This window comes from Pieris brassicae, chromosome 8, assembly GCF_905147105.1.
Source record: "Pieris brassicae chromosome 8, ilPieBrab1.1, whole genome shotgun sequence".
In the NCBI taxonomy this organism is placed as follows: Eukaryota; Metazoa; Arthropoda; class Insecta; order Lepidoptera; family Pieridae; genus Pieris; species Pieris brassicae.
The window spans coordinates 20,493,433-20,517,044 of NC_059672.1; the positions used below are offsets into that span (position 1 = coordinate 20,493,433).

Here is a 23,612-nt window from a genome sequence, read left to right on the forward strand (position 1 = left end):
TGTAGCTTTACTTCCTCACAGAAGGATACCACTGCATTGCATACCTCATCACTGCCGACCATTTTTTGGATAACACAGAGCACAAGGCAGAGCTAGGTCCATTACCCATCATAGAACAAAGATTATGACGTAGCGGAACATCGCGGACACTCCTCCAGCATATAGAATGTATTGATACCTATTTTTTATAAAAACACAAAAACTTTTATAATATCGTGTTTTTCTTCAATTTACCCCTGACGTCTGAAAATTATGAATCTTTCAAACAAGTTTCTTTACTTTTGTAACTTGAATAACATTCTCTTGGGTCAAATTAGGTCTACAAAAAGATTGGGCGTTTGTATGCTTTGTGCGTATCTGATTTATTAAAGAAAATATCAATTAAATGTAATTAGTACATTCTTTTCGGCTGTAAGAAATTTTCCTAATATCATAACACGAGATTTTTAGTACTTAATTATGTTATTACATCTCATCTCATAAATTGTAATTAAACCTATTTTTAAAACGCCCAAAGAGTTTTTATTTTATTTATTTATTTCCTATTTTTACAGTAACTTAATACTAATGTAATAGAAAACGAAAGTATAAACATAACAAGTAAAAATTTAAAACCTAAACCATTTTATAACTAATTATAAATAATGCAATTCTTGTGAATTCAGCCAGTGTCCAAATAAATACATCTGTCTCACAAGCAATAATATTTAGGGTGCGCAAGACACGCGTAAATGGTGCTTCTCTGAGTAAGTTCGTACGCGTCCGAGGCACTGCCAGCAATTGCGATCGCTTACCACGCCGAGTGTGGTTATTTGGCAGTCTCTCCAACATTTCCGCATTATATATTTTACCTTTAAGGACCTCAAAAAAATATAATGTGATAGGAAAGTCCCCCCTTAACCCTAATTTTTTGTATTCTACCATGATGATGAAACGTGGGGATGGCGAAACCCTTCGTAGCAACAAATTACTCGAAGATAAAATGGCTGAAGATTTTATCAAAGTGACAATTGACCCGTAGTTTACTTAAAGTTCAATTTTTTCTATAACTTGATATTCCATGGTTAAATTACGTCATTATAAAATCGCTGTGTCGGTTACAATTTCGATACCACACTAGATATTCCCAATACTTTTAGATTGTTATTAAACATGAAATATCATTAGGATGTAGTTTCAAACCATATTTGATATGGCTTGTTTGCATTTATGCTATTGCAATAGTCAATATCAACATCGATGCAGGCAAGGGGCACGCTCGAAGGATTACGCTAGATTTAGTTGGGCCACACTCATATTCCACCAATATATAATAAATATAGTGTAGGTTTGTGGATGTTAAATATCTTATCTGAGAGAAAAAAGATATATTATATTGTATAAGATATTGTGATAGACCATAGACAATATTCGGTTTTTGTACACCAAATTTCCACTATTAGCGCCACGTCAAGCTATATCAAAACAGTAGAAACTATTGATGATGATTATAAAATAGTAATAGATAATAAATCTTTGGTCCAATTTCATATCTATAACAAAATAGATACTTATTTGTCAAATCAAATTTTTTCTAACTTAGTAAGGCTACTCCACTGGGTGTGCTTATCACAAGATCCCTTCCGTGGTCATTAAATGCTATAATGATCCTCTTTACGGCTTACCGGAGAATTTAAGCGTCTCCATTTACATTTACTTTATAACGATTTAACTTTATTTACCAGAGTTTAGCTGAATAAAGTCGTTGAAGATGATATTTTTTGACCTAATTCAAACTTTTGTTTCGAGTAAGGCGAGTTTCTACTTTCTTTTATTTATTGTTTAAAAAAATACTTAATACTAGATACATTACAAAGAAACCTATCATATACCGTTCTACTTGAGTAATGTATCTGTATCTAATATATATGCTTACACAGGCGCAGGCGCTTTGGAATTCGTACGTCGACTTTTCTTTAGCAAATAATTGCGCTACACTAACCACGTATGCAGCAGCAGCGACTTTATTTGGTGATACCAAATAGTGGAATGAAAAACGATATTGTTAACAATACCTTAAAGGTAGTTCTGGCTTAGAAGTTGATCATTTACATCTGTCTCTGGGAGACTCTTACTCGGTGTAATGTTTTACATAACAAAAAAGTTTACCATTATTTGCGGACACGCTATATTCATTTTATCTCTATAAATGTCTGTGAGATATTATAGGTCTACTGAAATCTCATGGCATAAAACAAAAATATAAAAAATTAGATTTTTAAATCAAATAATAATAAAATAATGTATAAGATCTGTCAACCGCTGCTACGAGTTTGTGGTTATCTTCTTGCAATTTTTTGTTGTTGTTAAAATGTCGAAAAAGCCAGTTCGATGTCAAGCTAAAAATATTATTTTCAATGTTTATCGTAAAATAAAGAAAGGTGTGAATAAAACTCAATATTTGTTTTTAAAACGCGTAGTAGGGTTTACCGGTATGATGGATGGAGTGGTTTTGAAACTTTTAGTTTATTTTATATTTTCATTCTGTTTTTATTGTAAATTCTTTATATAGTTTTCCAATACTACTATGCGGCGAATCGTGCCTGAGAGCAAATCCAGTGATACCATAGTTGGATAACACACCAGTGTTTTCCACGCCTGGTAAATAGAAGATAGGGGGGAAGAAGAAAATCAAAATCAACTTGGACAGTTTCGGCTTACAGTTGATTGGAAATAAAGTAAATGAAATAAATTCCAACAGTAATTTGTCACAAATACTTCGACAAGTGGAGTTCTTGGAATCGTTTTCTAGTTCTGAATGAGGTTTTAAGTTATTTGTATGAAATGATATATAATAATGTAATTTACGATTGCTATAATAGAAAATATTTCATGAATGTATACTTATTATTCATGAAATATTTTCCTATCGTAAGAACCCGATGTATTACAACATGCTTCATAGAAATAATTAATACTACTTCATGTTCATGAATACTAAAGACATAGATCAATTTTAAATAGTATCAAGATTATTTAACCCAATTTCCCCAGTATTGCCCACAACACATTTATTTCCTATATGCCATGAGATTCCGGCAAAGAACTATATGTAAAAAGAACAAGATGTTTTTTGTTTTACTATAATGGCAACTCCACGAAATATCATAGACATCTTGCAAATTGTGAGATGTTAATTTGTCACAGCTAATTTGTCAGTAGTGCGTAAAATCGACATTTTATTTGCACTCTGAGCGGCGCCTGTGCCTGCCGTGCGCACTGACCTTGTTTAAAATATTAAATTAAAATGTCGGATGACAATAGTGACACCATCCTTTAATTTATCGCATTAAATCTGCGACATGTGTAAGAGAATTTATATGACAAAATATTTCAAAATGATGTTTACTTTAGTGTGCAAAAAAGGTATTAACTTATCAGCAATTATCAATTATCAAGGTATCAATTTATCAGCAAAACAAATAGATCCCTCATGTTATAAACAGAAAGACAAATAAAATATAAAGTGGATTGACAACAGACATAATATTTGTAAAATGCGATGACACTAGTTGAGACAATGTTTCAAAACTATAAACAGAAAGGCTTTAAAGATTTTACCTGTCAGCCACTGCTCCCAGTAACATAAGCGCTATTAAAATCCATAAACGATCCATAAACATGAAAATCAAAGAGCTACGAAGTAGAAAGATATACTTACATTTTACTTACTACTTATACTTTGTACAAGGCTTGCACGTACACAAATATAAGTTAATCATAAACCCAAGTATTTTATAACCTGGATTTTTCGTGACAACAACTTTGTTTGAGATTTTCGCAAAATATTATACTATTACGCAACTATTACGAATTGTTACCACGAGATAATCTATAATCGAAATGACTTGAATTTGAATGCACTTGACAGCTGACTAGGCCATAAACTAGTAAACTCACGCAACCACCTCACAAACTATTGTGATATTTAACTGTAAAATTATCTTTTGCTATATAGATATCGGTAAATGTTAGATATGCATGCATAGTAGTATATTTAGACTATTTATAGCGTATGATGGTGACTATATTATGAATGAATATTACTCATCTGGTTTTATGAGCCACCCAGTTTCTTCTGAACCTAGAAGAATCACTGGCAGTTGACAGTAGATATCGTGATGACCATTCATATATAGAATGCTATGCAAAAATGGCTTGATAGATTTGATATTCGTTTTTAGAATAACCGTGTTTGATTAAAGTTTCACTATCCCCGTTCAAAGCCTGGTTTGTGCGATTCAAGTACGTTTAAAATTCGATTAGGTCGGAAAAGTTTTGTTTATTCGCCCTAAAGGCCAAATAAGTGTGACACCATCATCATCCTCTTTGACATGGGTTAGCAAACTTTAGTTATAAATGCCCTAACTTGTCAAGTGAGACTTCGATTCACCTGATCGGATAAAAAACTTTTTATAGCTTTATACAAAATTTTTGCTTCGGTGTTATAAGTAACCAGTACCAAGTACTTAAACGTTATTCTATCTTCAATATTTTGTCCACAAATCCTTAATATCATGTCAAAATTGTATACAAATTTTAACTGATTGTGTTTTGGTACTAAACAGTTTGCTTTTAAAAACCTAGTCGAAATGTAGTCTAGTTTCATATACATCTGTTCTATGGTACAATTGCTCGGTGAGTTGATGTTTTAAATCATGTGAAAATATAAACTATTTATTATCAACCCGCGTAAACATAGGATATCAAATAATTCAATGCGAAATGCATGCTAATGGAAACGCGAAGAGAGTGTCAAGTTATACTCTCAGGGCGTAACTCCGACGATTAGGACCTAGCCGCACCTATAAAACAGAAAATTTCAGTGAGCAAATGTACAGATTTAGCTCGTATTAGTTGTTATAAAGAGGAATATTTTATGTACTAAAAATATTTAAAATACACAATAAAACATATTATACGCATACTTTAGCAAAGTATTTATTCATTAACTGTAAAAATATAATATTACCTAAGTTGCAATAATTATTCAAATAAATTAGACATTGACTATATTTACTATAATTATTTTTACTGTGGTCTCTGGCAGGATGACCAGCGCTGTGGAACACATCTGCTCCACAGCATAATGCTGAACCAGGGCTAGTTACAACTACAACACACACAGTACACACATACAATATACCTTATTTGTTATTTTGTGTGTTTTTCGCTAGTAATATTCGTTGTCTATGTCATAGTTAAGAAATAATGTCATGCGGAGCCGGCTAAGGCTAAGAGTAATTATTATTATTGTTATTAGTAAAAAAGTATTGTGACAAAACTATACGATAAACAAATGAAAAGTAATTAAGCTGGTAAGGATTAATACAGTTCGCCTTGTGAATCCAGATATGTTCGATCGAATTCCTCTAAGAGTATATGTTTTTTCATTATATTGGAGTGGCATTTGGAGCTGACAAGTGTCCAATTAATTCGTTAGCAGAAAATGTAACATAATTTGGAAATTGTTTGTACTCAAACATCTGTAAATACGGGATTTTTAAATTGAATCGACATGAAAGGCAAAATTTTTGTGGAGCGAAACTTGAGACACCAATAAAGTGCAGACTTCATCCATAAAACTTGCGGAATTCCTATAAAATGTACACGTAAAATGTTTTCATTTTCTTTTCCATCAAGCTCGAAGATATTTTTAACGCTTTTTTCGTGTAACATTCAAGTTATGTACAACCTGTAAGATGCACTTTATAATAGTCTCGTAATTGTATACGTCAATTCGATGGTGTACACGACAGTTTGAATGCCGTTGAATGCCAAAAACTTAATTTCGCTGGAACGTAAAACAAAACACGATTTGATGGTGGTTGTATTTCGCTCGTCACACATAACATGAATCAGATCAACCCAATCATGTCAATTTAGTATAAAAATGTCAAAATAATTTATTAGAAAACACAATTTTACCCTAACAGGTGACCCTAAATCAACAAGAATGCATAACCAGTAAAAAAATCCAAACATAAGACTACTACTTATGCACTGTAGTAGAGCTTATGTCAGTTGACTCAACCGACATTAAAGAGGTCCGTTAACTAAAGTAATATAATCTGGTATATTTATAAATAATAGTAAACCTTCACTTTAAAAGCATTACAAAGGAGTGAATATTGTCTGTCAATGATTGAGTTATTTGATCCCCACGCCGTAGCTTTTTTAAAACAGCATTGATCTTCTGTTTTAAAAAACTTTATACGGGGATTGCGGTTCACGTTATCCACAAATAATTAAAAAGGAAAATAATATGTTAGTGAAAATAGAATACATAACCCAAAAATTAAATAAGATCAAAGTAAAAAGTGAGTATAGAATGTAACGTAATTCTTTAAAACTGAACCTTTCCCATAAAATTAATAAAAAAACTCGCCTGTCTTATGGCCTACAAACAATGCAATATCGATTCAAAGAAAATGCACTTAACAGCTCAAAAAGATAAGCCAAGCTTCAAAGGAAATTGTCGTACGCTTGTAAGGGATTGCAAAATTTTCAACCCACTCCTTTAACATCTTTGCAGAAAGTTAATTGCATCAAGTACTGGTCGAGAATTTGGATATGATGTTACATTCACAGGAATTCCTTAACCAGACATAATACAAAACGTATGACTTCCTCGACTTTAAATCGTATATTTATAGATTTTTGTAGTTCGAAGCACGAAAAACAGCGTTGTTAAATATTGTCTATTTGTTCTGTCAGTAATTTCTACTCTCTTTACTCTATGATTATACAATAAGCAAGGCCACGCTTGACTTTAAAAAATCATATTATTTATTATACTAACACTGCTGAAATTTGTATTGTACGAATATACTATATACAGGAACGAAGGGTTCTCTCAAGGTATTTATTATACTAGAATTGCTAAATTGTTTATTATATGAATATACTATTTACACGAACGTAGGGACTCAATTGAGTCGCTATGATTTCTTGGAAGCCTCGTGATTACGAGGGTGAGGTCTACGGATATTAATTAAACCGGTAGTCCGGCTCAATAGGGTTTTATCCTTAGAATTTCTTAACCAATCATAAAGAATCTCAACTAATTTTAAAAAATAGCTTGCAATGTATGTTACGATTGTACCTTGTTTAAAAATCTATTGTCATAGCTATATAGAATTTATTGAATAAGTGTTATTAAGAATGTTAAAATTATACACCGACAATTAAGAAAGCTTTTATCCTTCGTTAGAACATTTCGTTGTCAAATTTAATTACCGTTGAGACAGTGTAAAGGATGTCATTATTTATCATCCAAATGAGGTTATAAGGGATGTGATGATTTGAAAATACTTTGAATAAAATAAAAATCTGCTATTCTTGCACATGTACGCTACATTATATAATATCGATGTAAATTAACACGTACTATACATAATCAAAAATATAATATAATAAAATAGACACACAGTATGTTACATAATACAATGTAAATCACGAATTGTGTGCTTTCATTTTAATAAATTAAATTCTTTAACCAAATAAGCCCTCTTTCTCGTAGAAGCTTTATACTTCTAGGAATAGTGCCAGGTGCAAACTTAAGAGATTCAGTCTTCCAAACGTCCAGGGAGTTGATGAGGGCAAGTATGAGCACAAAACAGTTTTCTTTGTACGTCGGTCCAATTACAATTTTAAACGTATAATGAAACAGGCTCTCTATTTGGTCAAGGCCGAACCGACTATGAACTAATTACAAATTTCATTAATCTGTTTTTGACCCCCTGTTTTGACCCCCAGGCATCACAGCCCCTTTAAAAAAAGCTTGCGAGAGGGCAAATTTCAGTTTTGTAAACATTTACTTAGTTGAAAATTATGTTCTGAGACAAATTCTCGGCGTAGCACCCTTTTTAATTAAGGTATATATTTCAGTTTACAAGAATATGCGTTGCTAACAAAGGACAGTAAATTATTACAATGTTCTTGCTCTATGGGTATTTCCTTTTTGGCAACGCTACTCGCAAAGCTAGGGCGTGTTTTACAGAAATATATTTCAATTAAATCGTTCTTCGTGGTCGAAAACGCGAACTTGTTTGCATAAGCGGCAATAAATTTTCATGAGTTGACAAAATTTCATCGCCGACCGTGTAAAATGATTCTCAGTACTGGTCATTAGATGAGACAAGTATTTGACAATCATTTTAATAAAAACAAAGTGATATTTTCAGTAGGAAGCAAAACCTTATAAAAAAGTACAGTTAATTAATTTAGTGACTGTTAAATATAATTTCTAATTTTGTAGTATTCTAATTTAAACAGACGGTTAAAGATGTCAACTTGATGCACATATTAAACCGAATTTCACGTTCCCATACAGAGAGAAATTCCTAGAATCACGTTGCTACGGAATGTAACACATCTTGCTGGATGAAGTTACATACTTGAAGTCAGGCTTAAAGGATTTGTATTATTTTTGGACCGTATCTAAGCATATAATTATGGTATTTTTATATAATAAGTTGTTAAAAACTTTAAATATTGCTTCGCTGGTAACTTTTACCATCAGGTATAGTACCGTCAAGCTTTCACGTCAGCACGCAATATTACGTTTGCATACTTACATATATATATATAAAATTGTCGCGTCACAATGTTCGTTCTCATACTCCTCCGAAACGGCTCGACCGATTCTTATGGATTTTTTTAATGCAAATTCAATGAATCGGCTACTATATATATTTATTAAGTTAATTATGCCAATTCAAAATTAATACAACAACGAACAGCAATAGGACCGTTACATTTTATTTTTGTATGATATAACAAAAAAAATAAAACATTTTTTTTTGTCAAAAAAAAGTTGGGATGGACACCCTTTATCTCTTAGGGATATGAAAGATAGATAGTAGCCAATTCTCAGACTTACTGAATACGCATAAAAAAATCATAAGCATCGGTCGAGACCTTTCGGAGGCGTATGGGAACGAACATTGTTACACGAGAATTTAATATATATAATCTATTATAGATAGATATTTTATTCAATCTTTATTTCATTTGTCACAAAGAGCTCTTCAAAAATACAAAAATTCAACTTTATGTTTTTAATTATTTGATTAATAAAACATTTGTTACTGTATGGAAAAGATTAACCTAAAAGCATCGCTATGTCAGTGTTTTTGTATCGATCAGCACGATTTGTAAAACAAACAAGTAAAGAATATTCAAAGCACGTTCAGGTGAGTTTCAATCAAAGCTCAATAGAGTTTCAAAGAGCTTATCCTGGATACAGATGGGCAGTAGTTTACTTAGAAATTATATTTTATCATACGTTAACATAAGATTTTACTATTATTAAACGTTTTTGTTTTGTGTTACAGTTCGTGTAAATATTTTTTAATAACTTAATTCATAACACAAAATATGTCAAATTGCCTCTGTTCCAAAGTCAAGGGCGTAGAGCAGGCAAGAAGAACTGGCAAGAAACTCTTCACCACTCTCATTAATCGCCATGTTAGGCTTAGAATCATTTAAATAATCGTCAAATTTATAAAAAAATATATAAGCTTTTATAAGCGTTCAAATATTACGTAAGCAGATTTACTGTAATTTATCCCCCACTATTATCATTTGCTGACAAGAGGCCCTTCCTCTTGTCAGCAAAAGTAAGCAAAGCTCCCGAAAATAATAGAACGTAAACGTCTTTGTAGGAATGGAATCCTGGAAAATGTATTTAGTTTTCAAGCACAGACATGTGTTGGTAATATGTGTAAAAAGTAAATAGTTATAGTTGACGTAATCACTAAATAAGAAAATCAAAGACAGCCCACTATAATGCTTACGTTACACTTTAACTATGCTAATTAATAAATTAGTGTTAAAATGCCATAATTATAGAAAACATTTCTATTTTAATAAGTAATAAATCTATTTCTCATAATTTACCCAACCACACACAGTATTTATTTGTTTCAATATACGTATTGATGTGACTGAACCATCAGAATGGGTAATATTTTTTATTGTGTTACAAAAATATAAAATCGTTGTATTTGTTTCACAACTATAAAATTTGAACTAAGTAAGTTTAAAAATCTTTAAAAATCATAGCTCATCTTAACTCACAGCACAATTTTTAGATCGTTTACAATGAACCGATAAAAAATGGTTGATTTATAAATTGTATATTATAAAGGCGACTCACGACTCCGTGTGTCGCCTTCAATATTATTAAATTAAATGTCTGTGTCACTCTTGCGTATATGTCATTATATTAGGGCACTAAACACTGAAATATGTTTCAAACCAAAAAAGGTGTAAGACGGGGTTGCATCCTGTCATCAGCCCTATTTAACATATATATGGATTGTGCATTATACGGAAGACAATGGACAATTGGAAGAGGGGTTGTGGGCGGAAAGAAAATAGCAAACTTACGGTATCCTGACGACACAGTTCTTTTGACTACATCCATGGAAGATATGGAAAAACTATTACAAAGCCAGAAAGTAGGAACATAAGCCTTGCAGTGAACACAGCAACAAGTGAACTGATGTTAGTGGATCGAGCCAGAAAGCATCCATGTGTCACTTGCGATTTCCTTGTAGCATCAGTATCGTTCACCGCTTTAAATATATCCGATCACAAATCTCTAACGACGGCAGCTGCAGGCAGGCGCCCCCAAAATGACAAAAAAGATGATTTGAGATATTTAGGCAACGTCTGTAAGAAAAATTGGTATCAACACGAAAATAAGACTGATACGGGCTCTAGTATTCGCTCTAATATTCTATTCTATTCATGATAAACTCGAAGGATCCTCGACATCGAAGCGCACCAATACAACGATCCTGACCCAACTCCGTAACGTTTGTTGTTTCATTCTACAATATTTGCGTAAGCGTACGTCCTATTAGGCTTTAAGTTTTAAGTTTTATAAACATATTCGAAAGCCTCGTCTTATTGTAATTGGAACAAACGAAACGGTATATATATATATACATATACATTATGATGATATATATCATAATATGTATTTAGTAAATATTTATATACTTCATCCTATATCAAGCTAATCACGATTTAATGGTCTTGTTGTATATAAGGCCTTTTAATTTATAATATATAATTTGATAAACAAAGATTGTAACGTGTTTCCAATTTTTACTAAGGTAAAATATAACAACTGCAAATAACGATATGACGACCTCTAGCTTAACTTATTAATAGTCAAAAATCATAATTTAATCAATTTTATAATCACCATAGCCATACACCACTTGTACACATTAGCCTCCTAAAGCATCTCCATCGCAATCTATCGTTTCGTGGTCATATATCAATACACTCGCTTGTGCTGAGCTGTTTACCACTAATACGTTACGTCTGTCTAGTTGATTAGCAGTGTTGCCTTAAAGCCACAAAGCCCTGATGTTCTGCGTTCGAATCACGGTTTGCTCAAATGAATATTACTTCTATATGTGCATCTAACATTGGCTAATATACCTCTGGTTCTGTAAATGTATTGAATTGGATTTCGACAAAAGGCCGACAACGCGCTCACGAGCCTTCTGGCATTGAGTGTCCATGGGCGGTATCACTTAACATCATGTGAGCCTCCTGTCCGTTTGTCCCAATCCTATGAAAAAAAGCAGAACAAACTACGACTTGTATAAAGCACAGAACCTGATCGCCGTGTTGTCCATAAAATATTCAAAGAAACAAATATAAAATAATTGCCCAACTATTATTATTGTGTTTAGTTGATAATTTTTCAATTTCACGCATATACGTATTTTAAATTTTACAAAAATAGTGTAGTAAAAAGTTCTTCGTAGTCTTTATTCCTGAAGGTCGTGTCTGTCTTGGTAACCCCTAACCGATACGTCGACTTGCTTCCTCCACTCCACTATATTCGCAACCTGTCTGAGAGCATTAGAGATGTTGAGACCCATATTGGTCAGACCAACAGGTAGGCGATGGAGCCCGACTTCTTTGCCATCACTCCTCCCTACCATAACCAGCTGATCCATTGCAAGAATTGACCAGGACAAAAATATGGAAAATACCAAAGTTCTGTCGAGAGATAATATACAATACAAGGTTATAAAAGTTTCTATCGCTAGAAATATCAATTTCAAGGTAACAATTTTCAGTGAACCTCGCAGTTTGGCTTAACCCAAGCTTTTAAATGCTTGCGGAGTTTTCAGTTATACTTGATACTCCGTTGGTAACGGACGTGTTGATGCTCGGAGAAACTTTCAATCGTGGAATACAATAAAATAAATAACATACATCTGTTTTGTGGTTTTGTAGTTTATGTGCAAGTATTTGAACAAAGTTACTAAAATGTTTTTTATTTTGGCGGCTATTGTTCTTATTGCGAGTAAGTAAACTTTATTTCTTTTTAAAATTATTTATTGTTTAGTACCGTTATATATGTACGAAAGTAAATAAATTTAAGTATCATTTATATTTATTTTCAAACCACTAATACACACTATTTCTAATATTCTTAACATAGTAATAATAATTTTAAAGTGATACATTGAATATTAAAACGAATTCATAAAGTTAGGTTCTTGTGTTAATTCGATTTCCACAAAATATTATCATTTTATTTCTGGTAGACTTAAAAACATCTCATTGAGCTATGTTTTGATTATCTGTATATGTATGTTAAATGTCAAAACGTTATATATGTATAGATTGCTGAGATATTATATATTTAGATTTAGACTTTATTACAGACTGGCACAGTTGTGCTTGTTCCATTCCAAACTAAATTAAAAACAAAAATAATGCATATTCCTCCACGTTCCACTTACGTCTTCATATTCAATATGTCTTAATTTCCAACGAAAAGTAGGTACCTTAATATATAACATTGTATGAAGCTACTAGACAAATATTTGATGTACAGCGACAATGCATCGCTTGCTAAAAAATAAACAATTATGGAATAGAACGACTTAAACAAATATCAAATACACAGAATATTTAACTGCCTATTAATATCACATTAAAATGCATATTTTGTTTGAAAGAAAAGATAGTTTCGTTGAAAATAAAGTGCAATAGCCCCCATACTAGGTTTCTCTTTGTCGTGTAAGTTAAAAGAACTTGGCATAATAATTTCTACATAACACTTTGATATTATAATTAAACTATTGTTGCACAATAAAATATGTTCCGTTTCAGCATAGGACAGGTTGACAAGATGTTGTTTAAGATTGTTAGTAAATGTATAAAGTTTTGAATCGTTAGTAAAAAAATTGTTTTTAAGAAGTGGTTAATACTGAGGCGCATAAAAGCGTTGGGCGAAGAAACTGTGTTTCCTGGGTTGCTTATAAGTAGGTTGGCATTGTGAATAATGTGTTTGTCATCAAAAACTTCTACATATTGCTATTATGTATCTATGTGTTAAAGTTTCTGTTTCATTATATAATTTTGAAGTTGAGTAACAAGTAAATGAACAGCCTTCTGTCTGTCTGCGTTGTTATATCAGTCAGTTTATATCATAATTACTTATGTTTTAGCAGCAAGTTAAATACGAAATTAAAATTCAATTGTACCTAGCAGGGGTTGAAACTTTTGTTTTATCAGACTTTATTAATTACAAATATTAACTAGACATCACCCAGATGGCTAGTTAGAATATAAAAAAAAATCGCATGTCATTACGCGACATATAAGTAGATGAATTTAATACATTATTTTTATTTTTTAGTTAATATTTATTCACTCTGCTCTAAAATACACGCTTAGTATTTCAACATTCAATTGGAATTCGGTAAAGATGTCCTCTCGAATAAACTTGACGAATAATCGAAGAAATATCTTTTCATAGTGCATTCAATATTCTTGCGGTTTCAGCACCTTGCACACAATCACTTTATCTTTTTTGGCAGGGAATGTAACTTTAGAAAATTCTGTTAAACACGACTGGAATTTCCTTTAGTATTTAAATATTTTCATACTCATAACTACTTCCAAAATGGTTAATCTCTCTTTAATATAGAGATACTGTATTTCCATTGCATCACATAATACTAATAACGAAGTTGTGAAAACAAAGGTTTTTCCTGACGCTTTTCCGCGAAATTGGACTGTTCCCAAAGTTGAAAAATATTACATTCAAGTCAAGATATCGATATTAATTTAAGTTTCCGAGAAATTCGCGGATAAAAATACGAACACTGACAAAATTAGCTGTCCAAGCTGCCTTAATAAATCATCAGACTCAAATAATTCAAATAAAAATAGTCCTATCTTGAAATAAATTCAACAACATACACTACTAAACTTCCAACGTATAACTCCTGAAGACCGTTCTTATTATCAAGGCACAAATATCACAAACACAAACTCTTTACATTTGATGTATTACACGTCAAATCCAATTTCAGTATATAGATCGATATAAATCAAATTAACATGATGTTCATGATCGAAAGAGCAATTAATGGTCTTGAATGGTTTTCCAACTATAAAGGAAATGCTAAAATAATATGGGCTAATACATATTTATATCTTATAAACGCTTGAACAAACAGATGAAAAATCATGTTGAAAGCATAAGTAAAATAAAGGGTAATTCATTATGCAATATTAGTATACCCCTATATAATTATCATATTCCCGGTGAGATTTATGCTGGTATGAATACAAAAGTCAAATATTTTTGGACACTGCGGAGAACGATAATGAAAATATTTTTAAATTATTCTAGCCAGCAATTCTCAAATGGTAGACTTTTTGTATGCTTAAAATTTACAATTATTATTGAACGTATACATCTTTTTAACTAAGTTTTAAAGATGTCTTTTACAACTCCTTATAAATAAAATATTGACTCGTTAATCGTGCCACCGATCAGTGGTTTTTCCCGAGCACCACCAACAGCTGAAACCAGCTGCCCACTGAAGTATTTCCGGACCAATTCGACTTCGGTACTTCAAGTAAAGAGCGTATGAATTCTTTAAAGCAACGCCTGCAACGATTTCGAGCCCTCTGGCATTGAGAGTCCATGGACGGGGCGGTATCACCTAACATCAGATAAGCCTCCTCTATTATCAGCCTTATAAGAGAACTTAAAGATGATTCTGGTATCCAGAAGACGTTGCATTGAAACCTTACATAATGTCCCATTAATAATAGTTCATTTATAAATCAGGTTTTATATAATTTAAACTAAATAGGCTAAAACAACACAATATACAAATATATTAAGTTCTAATATTCCCTGAATATTAATTTGTTACTTATAAATCCGATTTCATAATTCCCGTGTTTCGATTTAATTAAACAAACAATAGAAACCTCAAGTCCAGTTAATTGAGCTCAAATTATTTAATAAAGTTTAATTAACAATTTATACATTCGGATCATGGCTGAAGTATGTAATTGACATTATGTTGAAAGTGCTAAAATCCTTAATTAAAAGTAAAGTTTATATATATTCATACGGCCCTATTCATTACGAGATTTTATACGCGAATTAGTATAAAAAACGAAACGTAAGAAAATAAAAGACACGGGTATCCATTCATTTCTAACCTGGATGAAAAATGGTTCCGAAAAGTCATCAATTTTGCGACAAAACCAACAATAAATCAGAACTGCAATTTACAAGAGTGCCAATAACGGGCACCTCTTTAAAGTGTGAAAATTCTAAAAGGAAAAATGAACAACAATATTCTTTATCGGATTATGCTGTTTGCCAGCAATATTATGTAAAGCGATATAACAAATATAGCATGTGAAGGTGTGACAATTTTTATCTAGTAGTACAAAAACAATTCGTGCGAACGCCGCCGAACGGCCGAATTGTTTTCGATTGTGTACACATGGTATATACTATTAATTTGAAACAAAGTGCAAAATGCAAGTGTATTGTTTAGGGCTCTTACGATTCAATGATTCGGGTTTGTATAATAGGACGACTAGCGAAGATATGTATGCGCATTATGAATTTGGGAGTACTGTAGTGTAGTTACGTCCTGTTCTCTGTCTCGGCCTGTTCTCAATTCCTGACAAAGCGATGATTGTTTCATGATGGTAGGTACGTATAGATAGAATATATAGAGATTTCGTTAAAGAAATGCGGCGTCTACTTTGAACACTCAAATTTTCTAATAAATGGAGTTTTGTGCCGTCTGATTTTAATAGTTTTGTAACGCATTATAGAAGTGTTACATTATAAATTATGCTTTATTTTGATTTGAGCAATATTGGTTTAGTGACTTGAGCCTACGATTCTCGACCACTCACGACTTCAACTTTAGAAGTTTCAAACCCTGGCTGCCCTAATAAATTTTCTATTTGAGCACTTAACACATGCTTGTACGGTGAAGGAAAATATCGTGAGGAAATTGACATGTATTACAACCAAAAGTCGACGGCGTGGTTAATACAGGCACAGGTATTTATCATTAATAAAAAAATATGAACAAGATAAAAATGTTTTCGAAAATTTTATTCTACGTTTGTAGAAAAAACTACACTAACAATAGAAAAAAGGTACATTGAAAGTTTATTATAACGCATTATCTAATTAATTTTTTTTATTTCTAAATAATGACTATGCTAACTTCAGGCTGTCGGTTTTTGTGACCGTGATTCAATAATTGAGTTAGAAACTTAGATAGTAAATATCAGCTATTCCAGATGTTGATTGGTATTTATTAAAACTATCTTAAAGGTGGCGGAGGAGCACAGATGAGTGAAGATAGTTGTGATGCCAACGAGCTGAGGTTGTGTGTCGACATGACACCTAAAACACCGGTCGGGTTGCCCAGGACGAGAAAAGAACTGGATGCCCATTGTGCGTAAGTATTGAAGTGAACTAAAATATGCTGGAGTTCCATGCCTTCATACCATCATCGTATCTCTTCAAACCGGCCAGAAGTCTTTGTCTTGCTTATCACGATCAAAGATTTGTACAGTTCTTGCAAAAAATAATAGGTTTTTGTAGTATCCAGCCATAAGTTCAGTTAGAAATGAAAATGCATTTTTTTAAATGAAGTAATCTAATATTATTAAAATGAAGTAATCTAATATTATTAAAATGTATACCTTCATATTTATTAAAGTCCCAGCAAAAAACATTATATTCGAAATATCTACCTTTGGCTTTTATACTTGCCTTTGGCAACGAATCTATATCAAGGAAAATTTCGCCACTGCTTGCACCAAATATTTTTTAAGAAACTCAATGTCGCCGTGTCCTTTTGATCAGGCCATGTCTTCTAAAACTGACCATAATTTGAAGTCTAAAGGGTTGAGGTTTGGGCTAGATAAGGGCCAATCTTCAACTCTTATAATGTTCGGAATGTTGGTTTCAAGCCAGGCTTGGGTAGTTCGGGCCTTGTGACCAGGTGCAGAATCTTGCTGGAAAGTTCACGGTATATTTCTAAAAAGTGTATTGCTGAGAGGTCTCACAACATGATCACAGGCTGTATATTGATACACTTTGGCTGAAGTTTTCACTTATTTTTCACAAAAATGTAGTTTTGTGACTCTTTAATAAAACACGCCAAATCATCACTGACGCACTAGAGCAGCTTCTTTAGGACTGTGAGCGTACACTTCATAATTTTGTTTATTGTAGCGTTCATCAATCGTGAAAAAATTTTCATTATCGTATCGCAACAGAAGGGGTTCTGATCAATCCACTCTATTTAATTGTAAAGATTGATGTAGGACATGTCCTGTATACAGACGATAAGTACAGAACTATATATAGGTCTTGTCTAGGTCTAGGAAAAAAGGACAAGTTTTTATGTAACAGTATTTATGGCCAGCCTAGTTATAATACGTATGGTATGGATACTCTAATAGTAATATATATTCAAAGTATAAATATTTGTTGATAAAATACAGCATTTTTTAAAATATAATAACAACATATTAAGACACAGAACAATATATAAAGGCATTTTTTTACGGAATATGATGAATGCGTGCACAAATGCATTTTCAAGCTTGCTTTTTATTTTCAGTCTATAAACCTGACAACCAATATATATCTGTGATGCTAGTTTATATCCACTTGCATGTGACAGCAGATGTGTGTAAACGACGTCCTATGTTTAAAATAAAACCGGATTACTTTCAAATAATTTCCTACAACGTTAATTGATGATTTATGATAAATATTAAATTTACTTAGTAATTTTCCAGTTTGATTCTAAAATTACTCAAACTGTGTTGACTGTAAAATGTTAGAGAGTTTTAGATAAAATTTAATATAAGATAAGATAACATTTCCTTTGTTTTGGAATATATTTCGTTTCCATGTCAACAACACGGTTCATTAGTACAGTTTTATAAGAACAACCCAATATTGTTGAGAAACTAATTCCAGTAAAATTTCCTCCCCATAAAAAGATGACGGTTCTATAACTTAATTAAATTGAAATTATCTTATTAGCACTGATACGTAATACGTAATAAGCAGTGTTGGCCTAGTGGGTTCAGTGTACGACTCTCATCTCTCAGTTTGTAGGTTCGATCCCCGGCTGTGCACCAATAGACTCTTCAATGTGCTAATGTTAAATAGAAGAAAAACGTCGTAATTAATAAAGAGATTCTCCTTGTTGGTCTTCAGAGTAAAAAAGCTTTTTGTATAAAGTACTATATATAAAATTTAACTTCAGCTTAATTTTTGTAGGGCCTACCATACAGGCATGGCATGTATGGATGCGTGGATCAAGCGATGTCTGCCAACAGATGGACAAAAATTAGTACAACAACAGATTGGAGGAGCCAGAGCACTCATGAAGTTTCTATGTACCAATGACTCATCTTTGAGAAGGGGTAATTTAAATTTTTAATAAACCCTTAATTACAACTAGCTAGTGGCTTTAGCGTGCGACTCTTGTCCCTGAAGTTGTAAGTTCGATCCTCGGCTGTGAACCAATCGACTTTTTGGCTATGTGCGCAATTAACATTCGTTCAAACCGCGAAGTAAACATCGTGAGGTAACGGGATTGCTTGAATCCCAAAGAGTCGACGATGTGTTTCCGATACAGGAGGTTGTTCACCTACTTGCCTATTAGATTGACAAATTATTATGAAACAGATACAGATCTGAGACTCACAGTTAACAAGGCTGTAGCGCGACTGATTTGTTTTTATTTTATTTATCTAGCATATATGGTCTCAAACCTGTTTCTGAAAACCATGGAAGTTTTGAGTTATTGAGTTAACTAATAGGGGGTTAAATTTTGTATCTTTGTGCTTCATGTTTACATAAATAAATATAAAATTTAACATTCTCAAGCCATTTACAGTAATAATTATACATATATGTGCTAATATGATGTCTACTGTAACCTCAACCGAACGTTTTCTATAAAAAAAATCTTAATTTTAGATTTCCTAAAAGAACCAACTTGTTGGTCGATGGTTTCACCTGACTGGTCTCGATGTGTGGACGAATTGCAGCTTGCTGTTAGAGATATCTCTGAACGAGCTCAACTCATCAACTACTTTAATAAGAGCTATGAACTGTGCTGGTAGGTATCGTATTTGATAATATTAATATGTATTAGGAATTAGCCAAAGCCAATATTAACAACTTAATAAAAACAATACCACAAAAGATAGAACGAATAATAATAAAGCCTTTTTTATTTTCATATCCTTAAGTTCCATTACAAATTTTGTTACTATTTATTTAATTAAAATTATAACTCTCCTATTGGAGATGATCCAATCGTTTCCAGATGTTTCTTCCAGATCTTTGGAAGAAGCCAGTCTTTTCCTACTATTTCTATGAAGTCATCAGCCCACCTTCTTTTTGGCTTGCCCAGTCTTCTTTTCTCGGATGGTCCCTGCCATTGTGTTGTCTTTAGTGTCTTTAATTGTCATTTTAGTTTCAACGCTTATGATGGGGTTGATCTTCTTTTTATTTAGTATTCTTGTCTCCATAGATAGCTCTTGGTGCTGATATAATCTTTAGCTTAACCTTCACTGTGAACACTCAAGTATAACTTAGAGGGCAGTATGTTTGTATTTTTTTAACATATATTTTATTAGGGCGCGCCTAAAGTAAAATTAAGGATCATTACGATAAAAATAGTTCTGAAATGAGAGGGAAAGATAAAATAAATAGACGTTCCTAATTAATTGGCTCTGCGGGTAAAAGAAAAACATTATTTCTCATTGACATATCTCCTTTTATCACATCGTTTTTGTCGGAAAATCAAAGACACAATATATTGAATATGCAACAATGTTATTTTCTTGCTTGATAATAAGCTTTTGTATAAATACTGAATACAGATAGGTATAGATATATAGAATACGGGATTTTATTTTAAGTTTATATTCTCTCTATTATTATTATAACCACTCGCGAACAATAGAATATAAGCGAAGTGATGAAATGTTAATTGCTATGAAACGAATGACTACAATGTAACTGTTGAAGAGAGTGCCTGCGTTTGGCTATACTCTCGGGGCGTAACTCTGACGATTTAGGAAATCGCAACGCTTATAAAACTGAGTGAAAAGAAAGACTGAGTGAGCAAAATGTAAAGCTCATACAAGCATCGTTGTAGCTGTAATTTTATAGAAACAATTTCACTTTAACAACTTGCTTTGCTCTTGCAGACTTATGAGTTTATCAGTATGAACTTCTATACTGGTGATTTTACGATGCCGGTATGAACTACTAAATATACACAGAATTTATTTTAACTAAACCATAGTTTGGTAGACATCATTTACCATATATTTACATGATGGTCTTCTTTATAGTGCTAGAGATGCATTTGTGTCGTGCGTAGCACATGCTGGTCGTTCCTGTTCAGCATCAGCGGGCACGTTACTTCGGCGGATGGCCTGGGTCCTTGCTCAAGATGTTGCTGCTTGCAGCCAACAGCCACGAGCCCATTGCGATGCTGTCACACTTATAAACACGCCACTCCTAACGTTCCTTTCGGGGATATTATTGTATCCACCGAATCTTTAAGATTCGACCCGTAACGAATAAAATATGATTTAGTATAATTTTTTAATAAGTACATTTTTGTTATTAAAAGTCGATAATTATTGTTATTTATCGCCGACACATATTAATCACATTTATTTATTTACCTTAAACATAGATATAAAACCACTCACATATATTATTAGGCCACAACCGGCTCTCTCGCTAACAGGTGATATTTTCTTGAAATTTTTGTGAATACTGGGTTAGTTATTAAATTCCCTTATTATTATTATATATCAATATAGGCATATTCCTGTAAAATTAGCTAGATATATTTGCCATTGATTTTAAATTGTATTATTTACAAGAATTGTGTTTGAAATTGAGGTACTCGAAAAATTCAAATGAAAGTTAATTATTTCCTATATTTAAGTAAATAGAGATTGGCAATCGTTTATATATCCTTAACAAAGTTCCTTATAAAATATTCTAACAAGGGTAGATGAAAAAAGACATGAGTTTATATTTTCATTATAAAATTCGTCGAATTAAAACTGCTCCGATTTTTTTTTCGTTTTTTACGACTTGTACGTAGTACCACAAGTAATATTAAAAAGGTGCAAGGCTTTAGACCTCTTAAAAAATTTACATGCATGATGTAAATGATATTGTCTCAGTTCCCATAGAATTTCATTAGGTTAGGTTAGGTTTTATTTTGATTCTAACTAGCATTTCTGATCAGATTAGCTTAGGAGAAAGAAAAAGATTACCTTCTTTCAATCATTTCACAAATCATGATGTTTTCATTTATTTATATGGGGGTTAAAGAGCATGCACTACCATATTATTGCACACCATTGCTGACTGATGAAAATATCCAGAAATATATTTGTAACTGTTTTAAGATGGAGTCGTGATTCGACAAATTTTAGTATTAAATAATGTTTAGTATTAATTAAAAACCAATATAAATATTCAGTTAATCTAGTATTGTTAAAGCATTCATGAAAAGTTTGTTTGGTTTAAACAGCACAACAATTTTTAACCGTGCCTTTAATTCGCCAACGGAAAAAATACAATATTTTAGCTTTTCCTAATTTTATTGTTAAAGGAATTATTGTTCTCGAAACACATCAGACATACTGTATGAGTAACTTATGGGTATGAATTAGAGCCGAGGCTAGTTAAGAAAAAGTATGGCATGTTAAATTAATTACTTTTTGGCATACGGAAGCCACACTTAGCGCTAAGACACCAGATTGAATCCCACCATAAAGATTGTTACACTCATTAAGGAAAATTTATACGTATAATTATGACTTATACATTATGTAATTTTGTGTATTGTGTTTATGGGAAAAATTACACAACAGTTTAAATAGTTTAGCAGCCAGCAGTTTACGTTTAGTTTAATGTTGTTTCATGAAAACCTGTTTTAATTACGTCCTTCCTATGTGAAAATTACGCAAAGTATTGTAATAATATCATATTGTTATATGTGTTTAAGATAATAAATGTTGTTAAAAAAATATATTTATTACTGATACTCCCTGTTTATAGTAGAAAAAAAGACATAAACGAAGCAGACATCGTATTATTGAATATATTTAAAATATAAAAGGAAAATTATTTTTTTTATATTAAAGAAAATTCGTAATATTGTAAGTTTATAAAATGAATTTGTATGCATGATGCGCTTTGAAATTGCGTCACGTAGCTCCACAGTTTAATAGTAAAAGCTCATTCAATATTACATTGTTATAAATATTATAATTACTTTTGAAATAATCGGTTTCAAATGCATAACGAGTGACTCCAAACAAGATCCTATTATAAAGATACCTTATGATATATTTATTTAGTAAATTGTCTGCCATGCCTCTATTTCTTAATAACTTCAGTACGGGTGGAAATATCATAGTTTGATGATGAAGTAATATTAAAACTACTCTGTATCTTGTTCTTTTTTGGTCCATTTCTGGACGTAGCCTCCTCCATCTTCCAGTACGCCTTACACTCTACGTCCACTGGGAGACGACCTCTTTGACGACATCGTCAGTCCATCTAGTCGGTGGGCAGCCGCGATATCGTTGTTCTGCCGAGGTCTTCAAGGAGCCTGAGGGTTGCGACAGCCTACGTCGCTCACGATGGCCTCATTTCATACGCAATCACGAAGGGAGATGCCAAGCATTGTACGCTCTATTACCAGCTACGCGACTCCCAGGCTTTCCATCATGCATTGTGTGAGCGTTATGGTCTCGTGATAAGCAAAGACTGGATGCACTTATTGCCTGCCAAATACGTCGCTCGACTTCAGCTTGATTTTACATCCCTGTTGTCTCAGCTGTTGTTGTCTGGTTCCTTCGATGGTTGTTATAGCTTAAGTTTTGGAAAAGTGTATCTGAAAGAACTCTGTATAATACAAATGTTAAATATATATCAAATCCTTCCAATGGACCAAAACTTACCAGAAACTACGACCGTAGCTTGGAGTACGGGATTTGAGGAATCTGCGAGCCAGGATATAGATACGCGTGTGTACGCAAGCCGTAAATATATAATTAATGTACGCACGCAAACAAAAATAATAAATTAAAATCAGTGTTTTGGTGAATAACGTTAGAAAATATCGGTTTTCTAGAAACATAATATGAAAATTCTTTCTAAGAAATAT

General features: G+C 32.4%; 1 protein-coding gene across 1 annotated transcript; it reads left to right on the plus strand.

The window, feature by feature from the left end:
* The first annotated feature begins 12,288 nt into the window (after nucleotides 1-12,288).
* Nucleotides 12,289-22,429, plus strand: LOC123713226. Its single transcript, XM_045666807.1, has 5 exons — nucleotides 12,289-12,382; nucleotides 16,700-16,826; nucleotides 18,671-18,816; nucleotides 19,376-19,517; nucleotides 20,764-22,429. The coding sequence occupies exons 1-5, from the start codon at nucleotides 12,316-12,318 to the stop codon at nucleotides 20,975-20,977; spliced, it is 696 nt and encodes a 231-aa protein (XP_045522763.1). The 5' UTR covers nucleotides 12,289-12,315; the 3' UTR covers nucleotides 20,978-22,429.
* Nucleotides 22,430-23,612: the final 1,183 nt, after the last annotated feature.